A 21,875-nucleotide genomic window follows, 5' to 3' on the forward strand; every position below is an offset into this window, starting at 1 on the left:
GATTTTTTCATAAATTAGTGCACACCTGTATTTTTTGTTTTAATGTTTAGTGACAGTTATGGGATGCATTGCATAACATTGCATGCGGTGCTTTTAAGCTTTTTATCATGATGCATCAGCGACGTGGCATGATTGCTTGAGTTATAATGTGTTGTAGTGAGGGTTGTGCAAAAATTTCTAATGTTTTAGTAAAATAGTGAAGTACAGTAAAAGCTCGTTAATTTGAATTTCAAGTGACCAGAAAAAATGTTCGAATTATCCAGGAGCACTGAAGCAAAACCTCTCCAAAATTGCAATAGCCACCCGCATCCTTCACAGCGCCACACGGTGGAGCTCCGCCGCTACCAATGCGCAATGAGTTTGACAAAGCTTCAATGCAACCTCCTTTTTTCATGTAATGGCCTTGTGTGTAAGAAAAGTAAATGATTCTAAAAATGCTTATTGTGCCGTTCTACCTTTCTTTTTTTGTGACAGAATTATTCGAAGTATTCGCTCCGAAATTGTTCGAAGAAAATTCAATTCAAACCAAAATGATCACTGTTCACACAACCCTAGTTGTAATTTGTAACTGTTTGTGAAGCCAACTGGTACAGGACTCTGGCAGTTACTGATAACTTCTTGTTCTCTCGTCCTCTTTTGTAAGATTATGATTGTAGCAGACTTGTGAGTTACTTTTTCACACTTTTATCTCTGCTGGTGTATTTGAGAACTATTGCATTTTCCCTCGGGGCATTTCTTTTGAAGTAGGCCACTAGAAACGCGGAGTTCTAGCAGATGTTATCACATTTTAGTTATTTGCTCACTTTATCGAGTATGGACAGACAGACAACCAAGAGATGGATGCGCACTCTGCCTTCATGGTCTCTGTTAGAACACCAGGGTCTGGCTGTTTTACATATCGCCAGCTTTCCTTCACCGTCATCTTTTGCAGGTCCAGCAATCTCAGCCTATTCCAGTGACCAGAACACCCCTAACTAAATCATGGGCTTCCTCACGTGGACCAAGAGACTATCCTCCATCATATGCAGCAGCCACTTGTGGCAGGTTTGTTTTGTTTTACTCTGCTTCCTCCTTCTTTTCTTCTTTTTCAAATTGTGGTGTGAAAGTACAACCGCATAATTCAACACAAAGCCAGCAGATTGTTCGAACAAACTAAACAGATCAACTAGAATGAAAACTGATTAGCAATATACCTGTGACCAGGAGAAAAACAGCATGCTTACATTAAAGTCTGAAATGCACTAAGTAAGCTGTTGTCCCTTCATCCTTCTTGTGTAATACTTCCAAATAAACATTACAATAAAATCTCATTAATTCAGACTCCACAGGCATGCCGGCCCAGTTCGAATTAAACGAAGTTCGAACTTACGAAAGTGAACAGAATATGCAGTACACTGCATTTGAGAAATGGTCTGGTAGTGAGTTTACCCTATTTTATTGTTCTAAAGTATTCCATCATCACATTCTGCTTTTCTTCCTGGAAGGCAACAGCCAACACCTGTTCTTAAGCCAGAGCTTTATCGGAAGGCCTCTTCGCCTTCAAAACTGAAGAGGTGAGCAGTGTATATAGCACATCCGAACTTGCGCAACGGAGAACCTCACCAGACTAGCAGAGAGTGTGCATCCGCTTGTGAGCATGGTCACAAGGCTGGAAGATTGAGCAGTGTACAACTATCCCGTGACTGCCGCTTTTCCACCAACAAGATAGCGCAACCTTCATGACTAGAAAATTCACACTTGCAAGTCGTGAGGTTGTGTGACCCTTAAGGTCAAAAAGCGAAAGTCGCAAGGACGGCCGCATGTACTTACATTGCCCAATTTTCCAGCCTCCTGGGCCCATGTCGCAAACTGCAAAACCAGTGAGCATGCTGCGCTCTTTGGCGACATGCTGTTCCGATATTGCACTGGCGCTGACTTCATGCATGGTTTCAATCTTCTCTTGAAGCGTTTTGGCATGGTAATTACTGCAGATGGACAACATTGCTTAATTGCTACGCCATGGTGCACCACGACCGCAATGGCTGCAACCAACTTAAAAAGCTGCGTTCAACTTAAAAAGCTAACACAGCAATCTTCTGAAGCCTCAAGATCATTACCTACAAGCAGGCAAGCTGGGTACAAATCTTGGAGGTTATACAGTCAGTATAGTTGCCGAGTCCGTGCCACTACTAACACAGAAAGCCCTTTCTCCCGTTTAGACGGTGACCTCGCATGCCAATTTTGCCCTTTCCACATCCCCTCCAAAGAGGCAGTGCTGCCATGCAGGAGCGTTTCTTTGTTCATTGCATGCCCAGGCCGCACAGGCGCGGTGGTGGTACTTCGAATTATTGGTGGCGCAACCCATCCACTAGACTCCAGTGGAGCATGGGTTCCCCAGTTCGTACTGTTTGAATTGTTGAAGTTTGAATTAACAAGCTTTCACTGTACTGCAACTACTCAGCATGCTGGTGTACTGAATGGGTTGATCTAAAAACTGGAGCTGCATTGCTGCAGCAGTTAATGTGGAGTTTAAAAGGTGTGCCCACAATTTCTTTGCCAATCAGTACGAGGGTCATTTTACACATTGGTACATGTGGGCACCACTTTTGTAGTTTGCAAGCCTAGGTCCCCTGTGTATATATATATATATATATATATACCTAGTTAGCACTCATTAATTATAACCTGTATGCAGTAAAGCTTTGTAATATGGACTTCAGAGAGCTGGGAAAAATGTCTGAATTATATGAAGGTCAGATTACTGAGTGAACCCCCCCTCAAAAAAAAACTGCCAAAAACAGTTCACATCTTATTAAATGCGCTGTATATTGCTGTGTGTAAGTCATCTTCGAATATAATTCCACCTTCCAGCTCGTAGCCGTCGCTGACCAGAAAAAAAAAAAAGAAGTGATTCCAAATATAAATGGAAGTGGCAGTTAGCTGCATTCACACAGGAAAAGCTTGAATGTGTTTCCTGTGGTTCAGCATACAAACTTTGTTCATTTTCTATTATTATTATTGCGCATATTTCGGACGGTACAATTCCTTCTTGCAATCGCATGATATTTGTATCAGCGAGATTCAGCGGTTGAATTTTTCATGTCGCCCAATAAATTCCAACAGCTACCACTCTGTGTTTGTCACCTTTTTTTCTCAGATGTTTTTTGTGATGAAATTTGTACCCCTCGAAATCAGGCCGTGGAAAACCTAGAGGGAAAGGGAAAACATTGAAGGAAGAGCCATCAGCTAGCTGTTATTACTGCCTGCAAGTCACACCGCAAACCAACAAGCAGTTTAGTGCCATGTTGGTGCAATGCGCGCCCCTCATTGCCACTCTGCATCATTCTGAACTTCACATGATTTCAGCGCTGACAGCCTGCACGAACTGTTTTCACTCTGAGCAGCAAAGCTTGGAGGGGCACAAGGCCAGATCGAAAATTTGAGCTTGACAGAAGATTGTGTAGATAAAAGGCTTAAATTTTTACAATGCACACTTGGTGCTGTGAAAGTTTCAGTGCTTTGCTTATCTCAAAACTCCAACTACTCTTCTAATTTTTCTCAGTTTTTACGACTTCATTTTAACGACAGTTTCCTGCAAAATATGAAGATTCACCTTTGTGACTACAATGAGCATTCCTGCTCACCCACATTCCCTCTGTTTGCCTGCAAGGAAATTCGTCTACAAGCAATATACGGCAGCTTCGTAGCGGGCCCCAACTATTCAGTCTAATTTAATTCACAGAGCTTGCCTGCCCTCATTAGTTTTTAAATAGTTTTGGTTGGTGGCATACACTTGACAGTTTTATTGTTCTGGCCATAAAATTCTTCAGCTGTTGATGACTCTCACATCATTCTATTCTTCTACCCCGTTTTTTGTTCTGCCTTCACAGCCGGTCTCGTCAGATGCGGCCTGTTCAGAATGTGTGGCCTCAGGAGCCAGCTGGAGGTCGACCAAATGACCCAAAGCAAGCCAATGGTATACGTTTCCATTCCATAGCCGCATTGTTTTCCTCCAGAGATTCTGTCTCTGGCAAAAAAGGGGAAGAGAATTTTCTGCCATGAAAGATCATTCTGGCAGTTTCTTATACAGCAGTAGTAGACTCATTGTGGCCTTCTCGCTGTATTTTAAATTTTTTTTCCCCAATAGGTGCTCAAGGCCAGTTGCCTGTCGTGGGCTTTCCTTCCGATGCTCCCAGCACGTCATCAAGGTGCCGTACCAAAACATTTTTGTGTCTTCTGAGAGCTTGGACGCAAAACATTAGTGTATAGGCATTTTATGTTAGATGTATATGCGCATTAGCTCTACATATCTGGTTTCAAATGGACCTCCCCTCAGTATGGGTTGGTGCCAAATAGTATCACGTTCCTCATTGCTATTACTGTTCACCATTCATGAAAGCGGCAGCCGTTGCTGCCACATTTTTGCCCTAGGTAGGAAAGGGGTGTGAAAACGCTGAGAGGAGTTGTGTTTGTTCCTTAAAACGTAGGGTACTATCTTCGGGCATTTCCTGCTTAAACGGTCGCTGCGGCTATGCCTTCTTCTCTAAACCAGCAGGCAACCACCATCTCGGCAGCAGCAGCAGCCTGCATGTGATGTCCTGAAGATGTCTATTGGGGCTGAAGTGTCACGTTTGCTGGAGGGCAAGGAGGATGCGGCCAGCCTGGCTGCAGTGCTTCGCCAGTTGCAGCTGCTCAACTGTCCCCAGCCTGAGCTCAGTTCCGGCCAGGCTGTTGGTGGAGCACGACGCAAGGTGTGTAATTTTGCCTTGGGCAGCAACGCTAAAATGGCATCGGAAAAGAAAAGGTGTCAGGCATGTCCACATAAAGCCACAGTGCCCCTAGCTGTCGCAACCCCAAACCATTGGGCAGAGAAAGGCTGTGGGCTTTATGCGACAGATGCTGCATCTTATTTCTCTTTATAACCTCCTGTTTCTCCTTTCAATGGTAAACACAACCAAGCTCAAGCATCCGAGTGTGTATTCCTGGTGGCGAAGGCACAGTTGAGATCTGCGGCCAGAACTGGTGCAGTTACCTGTCACATTATCCTTGTGGGGCCATGTAAAGCACAGACACCATCGAAAGAGGGCCTTCAATGGAGTTTCCACTGCTAACGCTGTAGAGCATCCAAACATATCAGGCTGGAGGTCCTTAATTTTTTTTCTCTCTGATGAGCCCTTTTTGAGTATGTTTAATGATTAGTATGAGCTAGGGGCCTGTATTTTGCATTACTTTTCTACTGTCTTTTGCATTAAAGATGTCGAGAAAGAAAGCCGTAACAAGATTAGTGTAGGGAAGAAGCAAATTAAAGCCCGGAAAGCCAGAGTAACAGCTCGTAGTGTGGATTGCTTAGTGCAATCTGCTAGATCCATGGGTTTAGCGTCAAGGTTCAGTATTTTGCAACGCGTACATAGATCTCCTCTCCTGTTTACAGCATATGAATCTGCGCAGCCACTGTAACTCTTAGGAGACCAATTTCACAAGGTTTGCCATGTCATAATGCTGCAGAAGTTACTGGAAGCTGTAGCCTTTTTTAGCAGGCACTGAATGGCCACTATGATTGTAAACAGAGACGTCATAGGTGTTTTTAGTTTGTTGACTAGTAGCTTCTTCACACACCTTCACGTGAGAGGAAAAAAAATAAAATGAAAGGAATAGTGGCCCATTTTATCGGTCCTGCCATTTCCAGTTGTTTAGGCATCTGAAATAAAATTGAAGATTTTGACTAGGGTAGTTATTGGCAAAACCTGTCTCTTTTCTTTTATTACTGCACCACGCATGCATGCTGCCGTATATTTGTCATGACTGCTGGTGAATGAAACCTATTTTCAAGAAAGCACACGCTTTGAGCAGCAAGCTGTGCCTTCATTTTTATAGCTACTGTTTGCTCTCCCTAACAGGTTCCGTCATCAGCTAAGAGCAACATCCCCAAAGAGAACCGTGCCCTCAACAGTGAGCGCCATCTTATGTTTCAAAGAGGGACCTCGGAGTCGTCGCCTGACCTTGTGGCCAGTGTGGAGTTTGCGACTGACAGCCCTTCTAGAATTGAGGTTGGCCACCTTTCCTTTTTGCTACCAAATTAATTTCCTTGGTGCAAATACCAATTCTATGACAAAACGCTTCTCTTTTTAAGCATAATATGTTTGAAGCAATGTTTCATGGATCTGAGAAATGAATGTTGTCATTTTATCAGAAGGGCAGTTCCCCCAACTTCCCAAAAGCTTTGTGGGCCCTCCTGCAGTGCTGCCTTCCAATTCAGGTGTGCAAATATCAAATTTTAAAAAATTTGCTGCAGGCTGAATCATATACATTCAAATAGTCAGAAAAACTGAAGTGTTTTCACAAAAGGGGTCTGCCGGACACATATTTACTGCACACAAACATTTTAGTTCTCGTCATCATAACTTAGATCACTAAAGCCCATTCAGCATTATATGAGTGAGGGAATCATGTAACACAGGTATAATTCATAGAATTGCATAATTACATGCAGTGCAGAGGGTCTAATATGAGAGTTTGACCTTAGCTTACGTGCATGAAAAAACTTAAATGTTGTCGTGAGGCATTTTAAGCAGTTCAGCAAATTCTTTGAGTGGAGGTTTTCTTCTGCTTAATATGTTTGAGACACTTGAAATCATTTACTTGCAAAATGAATGCGAAAATTGATATTTTGACAACCAAAATAGCAGATGTGTTCATTATGCGAGTGTATTCATTATTTGAGTAGGTACAACATATAGTGTGGTGTATCACTGTAAGAATGAAACATGATTCAAGACAAGTCATGAGTCCTTCCACGTACCTCAATTCATGCAACCCCATTTTGGGGTAGTTTGAATTGTGGTTGGCCACCCTAGAACAGTGCCATAGTATAGATGCTGTTGTCAGTCATCATGTACGCAGGAATAACTTTTGATGTGCATCGAGAGTACCATATGCAAGCTATTGCTTCTAGAAGATATGTTAGTGATTGTACAGGTGACTGACTTGCCTCAAAGAAATCACTGTTAGTGAATGCCTTGCACGGTTTGTGTGACTTTTCGTGACATTGAGTGAGAAGCACCTGTTTTTGAGGTTGGCCTGATCCTGACAGCTTATCCAAGGCACTGAGGATGTTTGTGAGCTCACGCTCGCAAACTGGGCAGGGCACCTCATGGCATTGCAATATACTTTGTGCTTTTCACGGTGAAAACCTGAGAGGATCTCAATAGTGTACAGTAGACTCAGGGGACCAGAGATTTTTGTTTGAGTTATCAAAAATGCTCCTTAATGTGTTTCAATGTTTGTGTTTTGCTTCATGGATGTCTGTGCATGCAAGTAGTATTTTGGAACATAGCGGTAAGCATTACTACAACATTAAAAATGGGTGAATAGCACTGATTCGTTTAATCAACCAGCAGTCTTCAGTTGGATTGAAAAAAGTTAACAATGCGCTGATTTCCCAACAGAGTAAGAATTAATTGGGAGTCCCACATTAATTGTAACTTCTAGGAATTGGTAGAGAACTTTCAAGTATTAAAATGGCCACTAGAAACACTGGCAAAAAATGAGCAGGGGTCGTCTACTTATGAGCAGAAGCTGCGCAGAAATGACAATTTTTCACAGTTCTGTCAATACTTTGTTGCATGCACAGTGTCAGGACTGTCAAAGCAGAACTGCTCCAGGGCTTCCACGTTCTCTCCCACGGTGTGTCTTGTTAGTGGTGTAGCCTCCTCAGAAGTGGCGGTGCTCTTACATGTGAGGAGGTTCCACATCGCAGCGAACAGCTCTGTTGGGCCCACAGTTCCACTGCACAAAAATAACCACGCGGAGAGATGCGAGGGGAACGCCTATTGGTGCCAAAATGGCAAGACAACTTTTAAAAAGAAAGGAAAGGCCAGCAATGCACTAATCAGCATCTGAAACTGCACGCAGCTGGGCTTGGCTGACATGTGCGGTTGATAGCCACTGTCGCTGTGACCTAACAGCGAATCTCGGAAAAAGAAACCATGCGGCTACGGGGAACTTCCTACCATTGTCACTGTTGCCCCCTATTGTGGCAACAATGTGCCATGAAATTATAGGCATAAAGAGGGATATTTGAGCAGTCGCATGCCATACTGAAGTACAAGCGGCTAATTTTCAGCTGGCATGATGCCGCCAATCTGACGTATCCAAATTTGGCTGGTGCTCTTTCGCACACTGGGAGTGTTGGAACAAGACAGAAGGTTTAAATTATGTAAAACTGCGATATAAATTAATTGGCTTTAAAATGCATTGAAAATAAAGACGGCCAATGAAAATTTTGAAATTTTAATGAATTAATTGAAAGCACTACTTATCCAAGTCTGAGTTATCGCAAGTCTACCGTAAATATTTCTCACAGTTGCAATCAATGTCCATCACCCATGCTTTTGACTTGTAATTCTCCAGCAAGTGGCTGCCCAGTAAAGCAGAAAAGAAAAAAAAAATTGTTTTATCTGAGTATTTGTTTCACAACCATGTGGCATGTACTACCTAGTTGACTACATTGAGAAGTGAGCACTGTCAGTGCTGTGCCTGAACCCCAATTTGCCTGGTTTTATTTTTCAGGAAACATTGTCAGACTCGACCTTTGACAAGAACACTTCGAGGCCATTGGCAGCAGTGACGGCTCGCAAGAGGGCCAAGCCGCTGTGCAGTCCTGCTAGCCAGCCTCCCCAGCTTCCCACTGTGCCCACTTCTTCCATGGAAAGAAGCGTGAGTGGTCCCTGGATTATATACTGGTTGCATGTCATCACCTCCTTCACTCTTGGTCTTTGCCTTAAAAGCTGTGCACGGACTTCTGCCTCGACCTTCACATAACATTCTTAATTTTTGTTTTACACGTTTGGACAGAGTGATAGCCTGTTGGACCAGTTGGTAAAAGAGAAAGAATGCTATAGAGTGCAGTGGCAAAGAAATGACAACTAGCCTTTAGCGTATCACTTTTTTTTGGTATTTACCTTGTTGCTATTTTCTCTGTGATCTTTCTTTGTGTGTCATGTCGCCATTTAGTTACCTAATCAAAATTGTTGATCTTATTGTTTGTCATCATGAAGCAATAAAGCTTCACTGTTTCAATTGAAACGAGGTACTGAATGTTTTTACTTTTTGATGTTAATTGGTCGGTAGGGAAAGTCCTGCAAGAAAAAGGGTTTGCTGACCATGTTCAAGCTTAGTAGAAGTGTTTGTTAAACACCTTGCACCGGGCAAAAATTTGCCAATATTATTTCTTGCCTCATGATGTTGCATTGCATGTTCTGTTGAGTTTGCATTGAGTCGATGTAGCCATTTTTGCATTGCTTACCATTTTTTGTGTGTGCTGACTTCACATTCTTTCAGGCTCCTGCTGAGCAGATGGTAGCAGAGCGTGACTGCGGCACTAGCGAGGTTTGTACGCTTTTTTGCATCACTCGCTCTACACTCAACACGAAAATGATGTCATTTGAAGCTCTCTGCTTTCAGTTACTCTTGACTTTCTACTGCTTGCTGTAAACACTGCCTCGTATTTTAATGGAGGGCACATTTAGTCAGCAATGCAACTCTGCACAGTGTTGATGCAGCGCACACTTGAATTTTGCATCTAGGAGCAAGGAGCTACAGCAAGGCCCATAGAACCTGTGTTTGAGCAGACCTGGCCTGAGAAAGACACAACAGTATCAGCTCCAGTAAGTGCTGACCTTTAAGGTACCCTTGCTTCACCTTTTTTTTTAATTTCTTTCCACAATTTCTTCTGTACCTATTTGTTCTTGTGTTAGTAAATGGAGTCTGTATTGATCAACCACATGAAACATGTTCTCTATTGGGGGCATTATGTTAAACGCAGCTCAGGGTACCTGCAACTAGAAATTTTATTGGCATCTAATATCAATACACACATAACAATAAAGTGTTAATAAAAGTAATAAACTTGTAATAAGTGATCTTGTTAAATGTTTTGTCAATTTTATGGGCTGCCAGTTGATGAATGTGTTTCAAAACATTCCCATTTAATACATGTCATGCTACCTTTGCTTATCAAAACTGCTGCTCTAAGATAAGCAGACATAGACCACAGTATAACCTCGATAATTCAGTCTGGGTTAGTTCTCAGACTTGGGGTGCTGTGCGAGAATGGCCGAGTTCACCGCAGAATCAGGAACACCGAGCTCAACTGGTAACACAGCGTTGGATCACATTTAATGCAAGCATGAGCCTCCATTAATCATCACAACGCTTCATCTGGTTCTCCAGTACTTCATGCACCATCACGCAGACAGCGGCGGCACTCCAGCTTGGCGCACAGCACGGTGACATTACGCTGGCCAAAGCAACCCTCATCAGTACAGTGCAATTCACCAGCGCTTTACCGCCATTCAAAAACGTTATACGCACTCAGACTGCGCCAGCACCAACAGAGAGCATAGTTGCTATTTCATGCACTCCGTGGGGGGCGCCGCACCACACTGTTCGATACAGTGTATACCGCACCTTGTCTGGACTGGCCGGATGGATCACGCGTGCGCTCTTCTTGTCACTCCTTTGCAACCAACAGCTGCCCTTCTATGCGTGTGCCGTAGAGCTGCGCCTCACGACTAACCGACATATCCGACCTTGGTTGCCCTCTTGCACGGGCCGAGAATGTATGAAAGCACCTGCAAAAGGTGAAGGGCTCTGTCAGTACCCGAGTAACATAGAGCAAGATGTGTAACCATGTTCTGCGGACGGCGGAACCAAATGTGACCAAATGTCGAGTGACCGGCAGCAGCATGGCTATCACGGGACCAAATGAGCTCTCGCACTAGGAGGAGTTAATAGTTAAATGTCGACCACTGCTTGTTTCAGTGTTTTGCGCTTGCCTTTCTTGTTCTGCTTCATTTCGGATAATTGGAAGACCTGTATTTGAATGTTTTACGCAGTCTAGCGGGCTTCGAATTGATGAGGTTCTACTCTATACCATCGGCTGTCACAACACACTCACAGCTGCTCATAGCAAGCAAAGGCTCATGCAGTGCTATATCAGGTCGCCTGTCTTCATTCTTGTGAAACTTATTTTGTCGGACAGAAAAGTGGCTAAGAGCACATAGCAAGGACATTTTATCGACGTTGGTCAATATGCTTTTTTAGTAATCGGTGCATATTTCTTTGACCCCCCTAGAGGACGAGCCAGGCTCGTCGTAAGCCAGCCGTTATTTCTGGGTCTTGATGAGTCCAGCTTGCCGTATGTTTTCTGGCACTCTTATGTCTGGCTTAAAGCAGGTAGGGCTTGTCCAAAGAATTTTTTTTTCATTTGGCAACAGATGGCAACGCAGCTGCTAAATTACCATTTTGGTACCATTTTCATAAAAAAAGTTTGGTCTGTAAGAGATTAAGTCACTGCCACCATTTGATTACAACACTTTTCAGGCTCAAGATTTGCCACCGCCATCTGGTGAGGGGCCTGCTGCAGAGCCACTGCAGGGCCTGGACAACATGCTGTTGCTGGCAGAGGTGGGCCACCTTCATTATTTTTTATGGGGCTGTTGTAGTTGGTTTGCCTGTGGAGAAGTTTGCCTTTTTTCTTCTTTTTTTAAACTGTAGGTGTTTCTCTTTATTTGTTAGCCTGCTTTGGTTCGAGTATACCGATGAATTGCATGTGGTGGTCAAGCAGTATTTCAATGCAATGCCAGCTGTTCTTTAATTTTAGTTATTTCATCATTAGAAGTTGCTTTATGTTGAGGGTTTCCCACTAGCACTAGCTTTGAGCTGATGGTCAATTCAGCCTTGCCCTGCCATATTCTCACTGTCCTGGTAGGCTCAGTTGCTAGAGTAACTGCTCCAGGCTAATACCTGTCACACTAGCAGTTTGAATGCCCATTGAGTTAGAACATCAAACTTAACGGAGATCAGCCAGTTCCACGCAGTGGTTTTCAATTATCATTGAGCTTGATGGGGATCAACTCAATGGCGGGTCATGAGTGACCATCGAAATATCAAGGGCCCTTGAGAGCAGCCTCACACTCGCTAAGCATTGAAAAAAAAAACAATATAGAAACTGGAAACAAATAAAGAAAATCGTTTTGATTTAATTACAAAATTTTAAACTACACTAGCCAGTCTGTAATCTAATTTTTTATGGTAGTCATTTTTTGCTTGCTCCTTTGCAGACTGTCGTATGGCCAGATGTAAGCAAACCAACACTGTTCTTGTGGGATGTGCCACTGCATTTTGCCCGATTTCGCCTCTTAGCATGCTTTCTGATGATGAATATAAAGAAGTGCTCCACAAGCGCTACTATATGAACCTGACAGAGATGGCCATTGATCTGTGGCAACTTTGCTGGAGAAAAATACGAAAAGTGATTGTTTCTGAAACGGAGTTTGTTTCATTGGCCGTCATCAGCCCATCATTGCTGTCTGTGGATTGTGCTGAGCTGTGAAATATTTGAATAGCTTTGTTTGAACAAACTGTCAATTAAAAAACAGCACTTACTTCAATATTTTCCCTGTTTCATTACTGCTTCAGTTCATGGTTTGACTCACTGTTGCTACCCCTTGCGCCATCTGTCGGATCGCAATGCTCACTTCTCAATTATCATTGAAATTGACCGCATGGGCACCAGTGCCTCTGGATGGCCATTGAAATTTCGATGGCCATTGACTAGGCATGTGCGAATTAGTGAATTTTAAGTTTAAATAGTTTTGAAGCGAAGCGAATATTTTTGAATCGAAGGGAATAGTCTGCAACTGTAAATCTAGTAGCAAAAAAAAAAAGAGGCATTCATTTTGTTAGGGCTCAATAGTACATGCCGAAAATGTACTTTTCTGAATTTACTAAGGTAACTGAAATGAAAAAAATTAAACAAAATAAAAAATGCTTCCAAACTTGCATTAGGAAAATTAGCCACCAAATTTTGGTTGTGTGTTAATTTCTTTGCAGTGATGTGCAAGACATTAGTAAACATAAATCGCCACTTGGAAGTTTGTCTAAGGCTTGTTGGTAATTTATGCCTGAATTTGTTTTGTCATTTTATTTTGACTTGTGCTTTAAAAGCTGCACCATGGCTTCGTCGTCAAAGTTAATTGCAGGTCATGTGAGGCATAAGGATACTTTTATATATAGTCACTGCTTTCTCGTTTTAATTCACTATGATCTTACACCAGCTTGCTATTAGAACCAGCATGACGATTAATGAAGAACTGGCTGATATATTCCTGTTTTCATAATCCATGTGTACTAAACCATGCCTTGCAGCAACATTCCAGCATTGGAAAACATGCATAAAAAAATTCATTCACTGCATTATGGGCCACCGGTGGGTCACGTCACATATGCTTGCTGTGTGTGTGGCGTAAATACGAAAAACTGTGGCCGAATGCCGAGTTTCACGATGAAGGAGAGCTTAGCAAGTTTTAAAGAGACTGCAAAAACACCACCTGCAAGGTCGCTGTTGACAACTGTTGGCAGCTCAAAGAAGTTGAGTTCGCCAGTGGCTCACTAGTGGCTGACGCTGCACCGAAGAAAATTTAAGTACGGCTGGTACCACTGGCCGGCCGGTACCACCGGTGGGTCGTGATGCACAAGGATTAGGACTCCACAAAAATTGGTGCCTCAGGGAATGTGTTAAAATATCTAACTACAAAGTGCTATCTCTCACACCACCAATTTTTTTTCTTTTTCTTTCCTTTCCCAGGCCCATGCTTTGCGTGGTGTGAACCAGGACGTGCAGCAGGCTATGTACAACTTTGAACTGGCTCTCCTGCAGCAGTGAGTTTTGGGCACTTCAGTATTTTTGTAAGCAGTTTGATCCTTGCTAAACACTGCCACGTTCTGGAGTTTTAAAGGGACACTGGGGACTATTCTCTACATTTTTGTTCTTAATATTCAATTTTTTGGCTTTTTGTGTCTCTTGATGTTCGTCCAGCAGCAAAAGATGTAATTATTGTTGGAAAATTTGGAGCTGGAAATGGCATATTTTTTCTCACCTCAGTGGGATACAGTTCAAGAGTACAGCGGCAGATACCTCTAAACGGAGGCCCTCCAGCCAATCAATGGCATCGACCGATTGTCATAACGTTGGAGTTAATCCCATTTCACAGTGGCACCTACCAGCCATTGGCGATTTCACACTAGGGGAATAATCGTAACGTCACACAAACTGGTCAGTGCCGTTGGGTGAAGGGAAGGGTCTCCTTTGAGGGCGACTTGCTGCTACGTTCTTGAATTGTATTCAACTATATTAAGTTCAGACTCGTAACGTTGATGATGACATCGAGAAAATTCCAGACTCTGCGACCATCATCATAAGGATGATGGATTACCATCATAATAAGGATGATGGTAAAGTTTAGCCTTGGTGATGGCGAGGCCGAACACATAGAAGAAAAAGTATTGACTTTAATAGCTTAAAAGTCTGCTTAACCGATGCTTAATTCAATGTGCTACGTTCTTGAATTGTATTCAACTATATTAAGTTCAGACTCGTAACGTTGATGATGACATCGAGAAAATTCCAGACTCTGCGACCATCATCATAAGGATGATGGATTACCATCATAATAAGGATGATGGTAAAGTTTAGCCTTGGTGATGGCGAGGCCGAACACATAGAAGAAAAAGTATTGACTTTAATAGCTTAAAAGTCTGCTTAACCGATGCTTAATTCAATGTGCGAAAAGACAAGAACAGAGCATTATTGTAGTTTTCTTGTGAAAATGGCCTGTGGCAGTAATACTGCTATTTCATTTTCCAGCCTTTTCTAGCTTATAAAAGCTCCATTTTCGCTGACCGTAGCTTCTTTGCCTGGCACTGCTGCGAACAGCACAGACTAGAAATATTTCAGATTAAAAGCCAGGTTTGCACATAATGCACCAATGTCTATTTGGTGTTCCTCTCTTCAAACAGTCCACTCCTGACGCTAAAGAACTAATGGCACTGGCAGGGAAGTAAAGTGTACTTGTATTGCTTGCTGCTGCTAGCTTGAGACTGCCTTGTTACTTTGTAGATTTCTCTGTCTAAAGCCCCCTTGTGGCACTAATTGCAGGGGCCTTGCCACCGGTGGAGAACAGCAAGGTGAAGAGGCAGAAGATGATGAAGATCGAGAGCTGGAAACAGAGCCAGAGGCTGAGGGCACCCAAGATCTGGCTGAAGCTGACCAATCGCCAGCTGCTGAGCAAGATGCAGCAGACCAGCAACCCGAAGACGTAGCACCACCAGCACTGCTTGGGGTGAGATGCGTCAGAGGAATTCTGATCTGTCTGGGGACAGTTTCACTTCCTGGGGGTAGCAGTGGCTAAGTCCTTGTGAGAGAAAGACATTGCTCTCTTCTACACTGTAAATTTTGTGCTTATTGGATCTTAATGCACTTTCCTAATTACATGCACTCAGATACATGAAGTGAGTGTAAGCTCCTAACAGTCATGGCTATTGGGTCGGTGCTTTTAGCTAACACTGAGCTGACACTATTCCCTCTTCGAGTTTTTGATCAATTCGCTCTCGCATTATCATGTGCTAGCCATCCTGCTTAGTTTAGTTGGTAGAGCGACTCTGGTTAGGTGGCGGTCCCGGTTTCAATCCCCAGGCCAGGGTGATTTTTTTATTCAATTTTGAATTTCTGTGAAAGCAGTATAGCTTTCCTTTGTAGCTGTATGGCTACGCTTTGGTGGATGCTAATGAGTAAATACCTACTCCGCCTTGGACGATTCCTCGAAACGTTGGACTAATGCTTTTAGCTTGTGTGGAATGGGTATATGTACAGTCAATCCCGGATATATCGAATAGTCAGAACACACCCTTGAAAATCCCATGCAAAAGTATAGCACTCTTCTTCGCGTTTTTTCAATTCATGTTTACCAGAACATTCGATGTTTTGAACGGCGCCGCGCTTCTGCAAGTGGCTTTTCTCTAAACGGCGTTCCCGCGGTCAGTTTTCGCGCACGAAGACGGGTTGGCTGATCGGCCTTGGGAATCTGCTGGCCGCGCTAGTTTGCAAATCCACATGACGATGTGAATGTTGTGCTTGAGGGTAGCGTTCGGCCTCTCGTGCTCATTTTTCATGCGACACCACCGTCATTTAAAAAGAGGCAGTTTTTGCTGCACAGCTTGTCATGCGGTGAAGCCAACCTGACTGAAGCCTAGCTGCAGCCCTCATCTGGTCTATTTCGCGCACTTCGCTGCCAAAGGTGTTGCAGCAACCAACTGTACCTTGATTTGATTCAGAGATTATTCTATTTATAGTGTACTGTTAACAGGATTAAACCTTTTGCCATAAGCAGTGGCTAGTTCTAAGCACCATCCACTGCAGTTTCAATGTAAGCAGGCTTGACCTACAGTAGAACGCAGTGTTGACTACCGTATTTGCACGATTGTAAGTCGACTGGAATGTAAGTCAACCCCCCCACATCACATTCCTGAAAAAAAAAAAAAATCTTTGAGGTCTTTAACGCTTGGCCTTTAATAATAGAACGCAATAGCACTATCCTGAGGCCTGCGCTGATTGCCAGCTGTTATCGGCTGCCACGCGCGGGCACACCAGTGGGCACATTCCAAAATGAAAATGTATTAGTCACTGGACTTCTTGTCCACACTTGCGCTATCGTCCTCACCAGCGCTGCCGTCTTGATCGCTGCTGCAGTCCCACAGCTCGTTGTTCTAACATCGTCGTGCAGCGAAATCCCGCACTTCGCAAACAACCTAATCACGACATCGCATGGAACAGCTGAAAATTTTGCCTCACTGCAGCTGCCACACCTGTATCACCTGTTGCGAACGTCGAACTTGCGGCCTGGTGCGCATTTGTTCGTTTCTTCAGCGTAAAGAATGACAGCCATCTTGAATATAGCCGTGAATGAGCGCCGGTCGCTTACCGGACCCGGAGCGCAAATGACAAAGCACTACATTAGAAACTTGTGCAACGCAGCGAGCAGTAGTCAAATGCGTCAGAGGCAAAGAGAAATTATGCGTGAGTGGCATCGGCTCTTCCGTAGGCTACCAACACTCCCCAGCGCCGCTGTGGTTCCGAGTGACGGTGCCGCCATGATTAGTACGCTGTTGCATGCCTGATATCTCGTTTGTCTTGCCTTTATTTATGGTGCAATGCTTTGGTTTCGATTTTAAGTCGGCCCCTCCACTTCGGATTTTCAAATTTTTAAAAATAGGTCGTCTTACAGTCGTGTAAATACCTTAGTTGGTACATTGTTTGACCAGAAACACAGTGCCGCGACAAGGGACAGAGACGAAAGGACAAGCGCTCTTGTCCTTCCTTCTTCGTCCCTTGTCATGGCGCTGTGTTTGTGGTCAAACAAGGCTAGACATAGCGATGGAAATGACGGCCCATAAAAAGACTGTCTTTTTTTTAAGCCTGTTTAAAAAATATTCTGAGGTTGTGATGTAGAAACAAAGCTTGTTGTTACATTGTCATGCCGGTATCCCTGCCACCATCCACACAAGCAGCCGACAAGGAGCCGAAAGCTGCTTGTGTGCACGGTGGCAGGGATAACTGTCACTTTTGTTCAGTTCTTTGAATTGAGCTCATAAACTGGACTTGGCTGTATGGTTGTTCTGACATAAGGTGCAAACAAGCAGTTTTTAATTTAGAGCATTAGGAGGGCCATGGCAGTGAAAACTGTCTGGCGCCGGCATCGACGTCGTTATCTGTATGCAGCCTCTACCTGCCACCGGCTATAATGAAACACCAGATATAATAAAACACCAGGTCTCAGCAAATACCGGCGCTAGCAGTTTGATAACGACACTTCTATTGGTTGGTGAACTTACAAAAGTAGCGGTAGTGGTCGCAGTGGTGCAGTTCATGCTGCAGGCTACGGACCGACAGCACAAAGAAAAAGAAGGTAGAGAGGAATGCTCTTCTATTTCCTATGCATCAATCCAATTGATGTCCCCTTCAATTTTTTTTTGTTAGTACATTCTTGTTTTGTGCCTTGGCACAAATGCTCAAACCTTCTTTTGCACTTGTTTGCTTGCAGGCAGCTGGTGGAGCTGAAGGTGGTGCAGCAGAGCAGCCTTCAGATGATGCTGCTCCTAGGCAGGCAGCACCAGTGAGTTGATTCTGTGCCTCGTTAGCGGAAAACATTATTGCAGAGTTGTAAACGGTGTGCCAGCTTGTATTATGCAATGTGCTGGTTATTAGAATAAGAATTTCCATTTGATGGCAAAGCAAACGCATATCAGGTGCTTCTCAGTGGTCGTCTGCCTGCTATTGCCTGAACACAAATTGAAAAGCGTTGGAGGATGATCAAGCCATCTGATTATACCGTGCCTCATACTGCCTTGGCACATGACAATATTGTTGATTAGTTGCAGCTGCATTGTCACCTCAGGCAGGATGTATCTGATCCTTCCATAGGTTAGCATTCAGTACGACTGGTTTTCCTTAGTGGACATGGCTTTTACTTTATACATGCATTTCTGTTCCTTCCGATTAATCTCACCACAGCAGGATGTGCCAGAGGTTCCCCATGAAGAACCAGTGCCAAGGACCGAATCTGAAGAGAGCCCTCCACGCCAGCATGATAGCTCTCAGCCCCCAGCCAGCTAGTTAGTCAGGTAATGTGATCGTTTTTTTTCTTTATCAGCCGCCATCGATGCAAATTTCTTGTTAGTCTTAGGGGGCGTTTATAAGATCTCATTAAAAAGTAATTGTGCCGGTACAGTAGGACCCCTCTAGAGTAAAATGACTCAGACCGGCAAAAATCTTTACTATATCAGGGTCTTTATTGTATCAGTTGTTGGTGATTGCATGCATCTAAGGATGCTCTCTGGTAATTAATTGGCTACTTACTAAACACAGAGTGTGAGTTTATAAAAGAAACACTCAGCTATACCTTCCATCCTGCTCTTATCATCCCGTTATGTGATGTTTATTTTCAATTATCACATTTACATTAGTATATTTTCGATTTTGTTTGTCCCTTGGAAGAACTGTGTTTGCACGAATACAATGCGACTGCAAATATAATGCGAGTTTGATTCCGTCTGAAAACCAAAGTTTTGCGTGAACACAGCCTCGTCTTCCGCAGCCTCAGCGTCATTTAAGACGCAATATTTACGAAACGCGCGGCACAGTCAAACGCAGCAACCTTCCCCGTGCTTCGCGCTGCCGTGCTGCTAATGTTCGCCCGTTTCTTTCCTTCGCTACTCCTTACTGCACATTTACTGTCTTCCCTTTCTCAGCCACCCGCGCCGCCATTTTTCTATGTTCATAACCAGCTTTACTTCTTTTTTTCCGTGCGCGCCGCGCTTTGCCTCAAGGCCTCAAGACCTTCTAAAAGTTGGCTTCCCCTCGCAACTCTCGCGTGGGTGGTGAAGCCTACTCAAAGAGCGCCGTTTTACCGTTTTCGTTATCCGTTTGCCTCCGAATGTTGGCCTCGCGATCCTAGACTTTGCACGTGGCGCGATGTCATCATTCCGTAGGAAGTACATCGCCACGACCAGACGCTCTTTACTCTAGCCGCTTCTCTGAAAAGTATGTCTACTATAACTGAAAAAATATATGCAGTTATCTGTGAAATTGGACTACAGCTTCACTTTACTGTGCCCTAGTTTTTACTATCTGAGTTTACTACAGCAGGTCTCTGTTGTAGTAGTATAGTATGCTGTGGTGTAGTGTGTGTCATTAGAGTATAAAACCTCATTTTCCAAAAAGAGGCACTTTCTTTTTCATTTTAAGTTGTAGAAATAAAGAAAACTCACTGATATTTAGGCCAACTTATGCTGGTAAATGTAATACAGTGGTAGTTGGCTGCGTGGCCTACACCTTCAGACTTTTGCATCAGACACACCCACACTAAGCCACAGCACCCTTAGTGGTCATACTGCAAACCACTGAGCAAGGATGAACAGTGAGAAAAGGGAGACTGAACAAGTCCTGACGCAGCAGTGAGGAGAAGCTGCAGCACTTCTATCAGTCAATCCACGAAATATTGAGAAGGGGGAGACAGGGGTCATCGCACTGCAGTTATAACTGCCTCGTCCTAGCAATGCTGAGTGCAGCTGAGCTCAAGTGCGAAATTTGTCCTTTGTTCAAAAGTTGCCATGCCTTTCATTCCCTCATAACCTTATTGTCCTCGCCACTAAGCACATATCAGGCGAAGGGTTGGAGTGTACCGCTGTGCCAGCCACACCATCAGGTTGTAGGCGCGCAATGGTCATGAACCCCATTGAAAAAGCAGACCTTAAAGTGGACCCAAAGTAGTCCCCATAATGATTGCCTTAGAGCATCCGAAGTGTTATTTCAAGGGTCCTAATTTTTATTTGAGCCTACCTTTTCAAAGAAAAGCCAGTAAGCTGCAGCAAGGGACTGTTGTGCCATCAAGCTGCTGCAGGAGCCCATTGATTCCACATGTGTACAGTCCCAGCCATAATATTACGGAGCACGCTTCAGCAGCCAAACTCTTGTCACGTCTTACTTAGCAAAAATTAGAAAGTGCTATATACACGTATAAGCACAAGACGAAGATGCACTCCTGTATGAGTTCCAAGAAACTATCAGATGTTCTGCACGGAACGCGTGAGAAATTTTCAAACGCCGAAGCATGCTCCGTAATACTTTGGCCGAACCTGTACACTCGCCGTCAAAAGTCTTCAGGCCCTAGGGTTTGCTTTTAGCCATCAAGCTGTGTATTTATTTGAGGTGAGAAGAACCCTTGTCCTAGCCTTTCAAGGCCCTTTGGTCTTCAGTGGTGCTGCAAGTGCTCCACTGTGCTGCTCACAACAGCCAATGAGGATCAAAGACTTTGGACTAAGACTTATCTTCTAGTCACCCATATTGCGCACTGTAAAAATTTTCTTCCATAGGGAACACTTATACTGTTTCTACATCAGGAGAGGTCCTGCAGCTCAAATTTTTTAAAACCATTTACTATATATCAGCAATTTATGCTCATGTTTTGTTTGTTGCTGTCTTTTTTTGCTCACAATGTTTTTTCAAAGGGCAGTAAACCCACCCTCTTTTTTTGCACCTATCTTTTAGTCCTTCACCATCCTTCATTACATTAGGATACTGTTTTGTTACACCAGGTAAAATTAAATACCATTATTGGCTTGCTTTGTTCTATCTAGGAAGGAAGGACGCATTCATGGGCACGTTGTCAGAAATGTAGATAACAAAGACACATCAAAACAGCATATTTATTGAATATTGGGGTTCTCATAGCAGTCCTACTTATGCCAGAGCTGAAAAAAATTATTTTATAATCACTTCAGTGTTGTGAAAATCATCTGTGCTATAGATTCTTATGCATTCTAGGAGCACCTGTTGCAGCATTCTGTTGGTACCTTATATTGAAAGTGATATTTCACTGCAGGCTTGTCAGACTTGTTTCTTTGAAAACCGAATGACTGGAGCTGGAATAGGGTGCTGCTATCACCAAGCTGAACCTTACATCCTGTTCCTTCGCTCATATCATTAAATGGCTTGTGGGGTTACCATTGTTAAACATTAGCATCATCATTTCTTGAAGCAGTCCTCGGAGATACTGCTGTATTATATTGCAGAATTCATTGTGTGGCCTCGTATTATATTCCTTCTTTTTTCTCTCTCTTCTCTTGCAGGAACCTGGAACACGCATAGGTCAAAAGGAACTCAATGTTAACAGTGATGAGTCACTGATACCTTAATGTTTAGCTATTATTTTTGTGCAAGTTTCTTCTCCCATTAAAGTAATGTATTTTTGCCCATATGGTGCATGGTCAATAAAAGACGTCACTTGTTCATATTTTACTGTAGTGTTCTTGATGGCGTTAATGTTACACTAGGAGAGTGCAATTAACTTTTGAGGTGTATTGTTATTATGTCGCATTTATCACGTCAGTTCAGATAGAAACCTGCAGTCCCAACATGGTCTTTACATGTGATCTGTGTATTTAATTGCTTGCTTGCAGATGCCTCTTTAGGTAAACACCTGAGGTCCCTTGGTTAAACA

The 21,875-nt window shown here is 43.4% G+C and overlaps 1 protein-coding gene across 1 annotated transcript in view; it reads left to right on the forward strand.

Annotated features, from left to right (window-relative positions):
• Window positions 1-21,668, forward strand: part of LOC144128939 (uncharacterized) — a 74,539-nt gene extending 52,871 nt beyond the window's left edge. Inside the window, 15 exon segments of the mRNA XM_077662760.1 lie at window positions 932-1,044; window positions 1,485-1,553; window positions 3,870-3,955; window positions 4,127-4,187; window positions 4,535-4,730; window positions 5,877-6,026; window positions 8,548-8,694; window positions 9,319-9,366; window positions 9,564-9,644; window positions 11,362-11,445; window positions 13,628-13,701; window positions 14,978-15,161; window positions 17,919-17,990; window positions 18,389-18,498; window positions 21,505-21,668. Coding sequence (XP_077518886.1) covers window positions 932-1,044; window positions 1,485-1,553; window positions 3,870-3,955; window positions 4,127-4,187; window positions 4,535-4,730; window positions 5,877-6,026; window positions 8,548-8,694; window positions 9,319-9,366; window positions 9,564-9,644; window positions 11,362-11,445; window positions 13,628-13,701; window positions 14,978-15,161; window positions 17,919-17,990; window positions 18,389-18,490 — 1,467 coding nt within the window. The 3' untranslated portion in view covers window positions 18,491-18,498; window positions 21,505-21,668.
• The last annotated feature ends 207 nt before the right edge of the window (window positions 21,669-21,875 follow it).

The sequence above is a fragment of the Amblyomma americanum genome, chromosome 4 (assembly GCF_052857255.1).
Source record: "Amblyomma americanum isolate KBUSLIRL-KWMA chromosome 4, ASM5285725v1, whole genome shotgun sequence".
Taxonomy (NCBI): domain Eukaryota; kingdom Metazoa; phylum Arthropoda; class Arachnida; order Ixodida; family Ixodidae; genus Amblyomma; species Amblyomma americanum.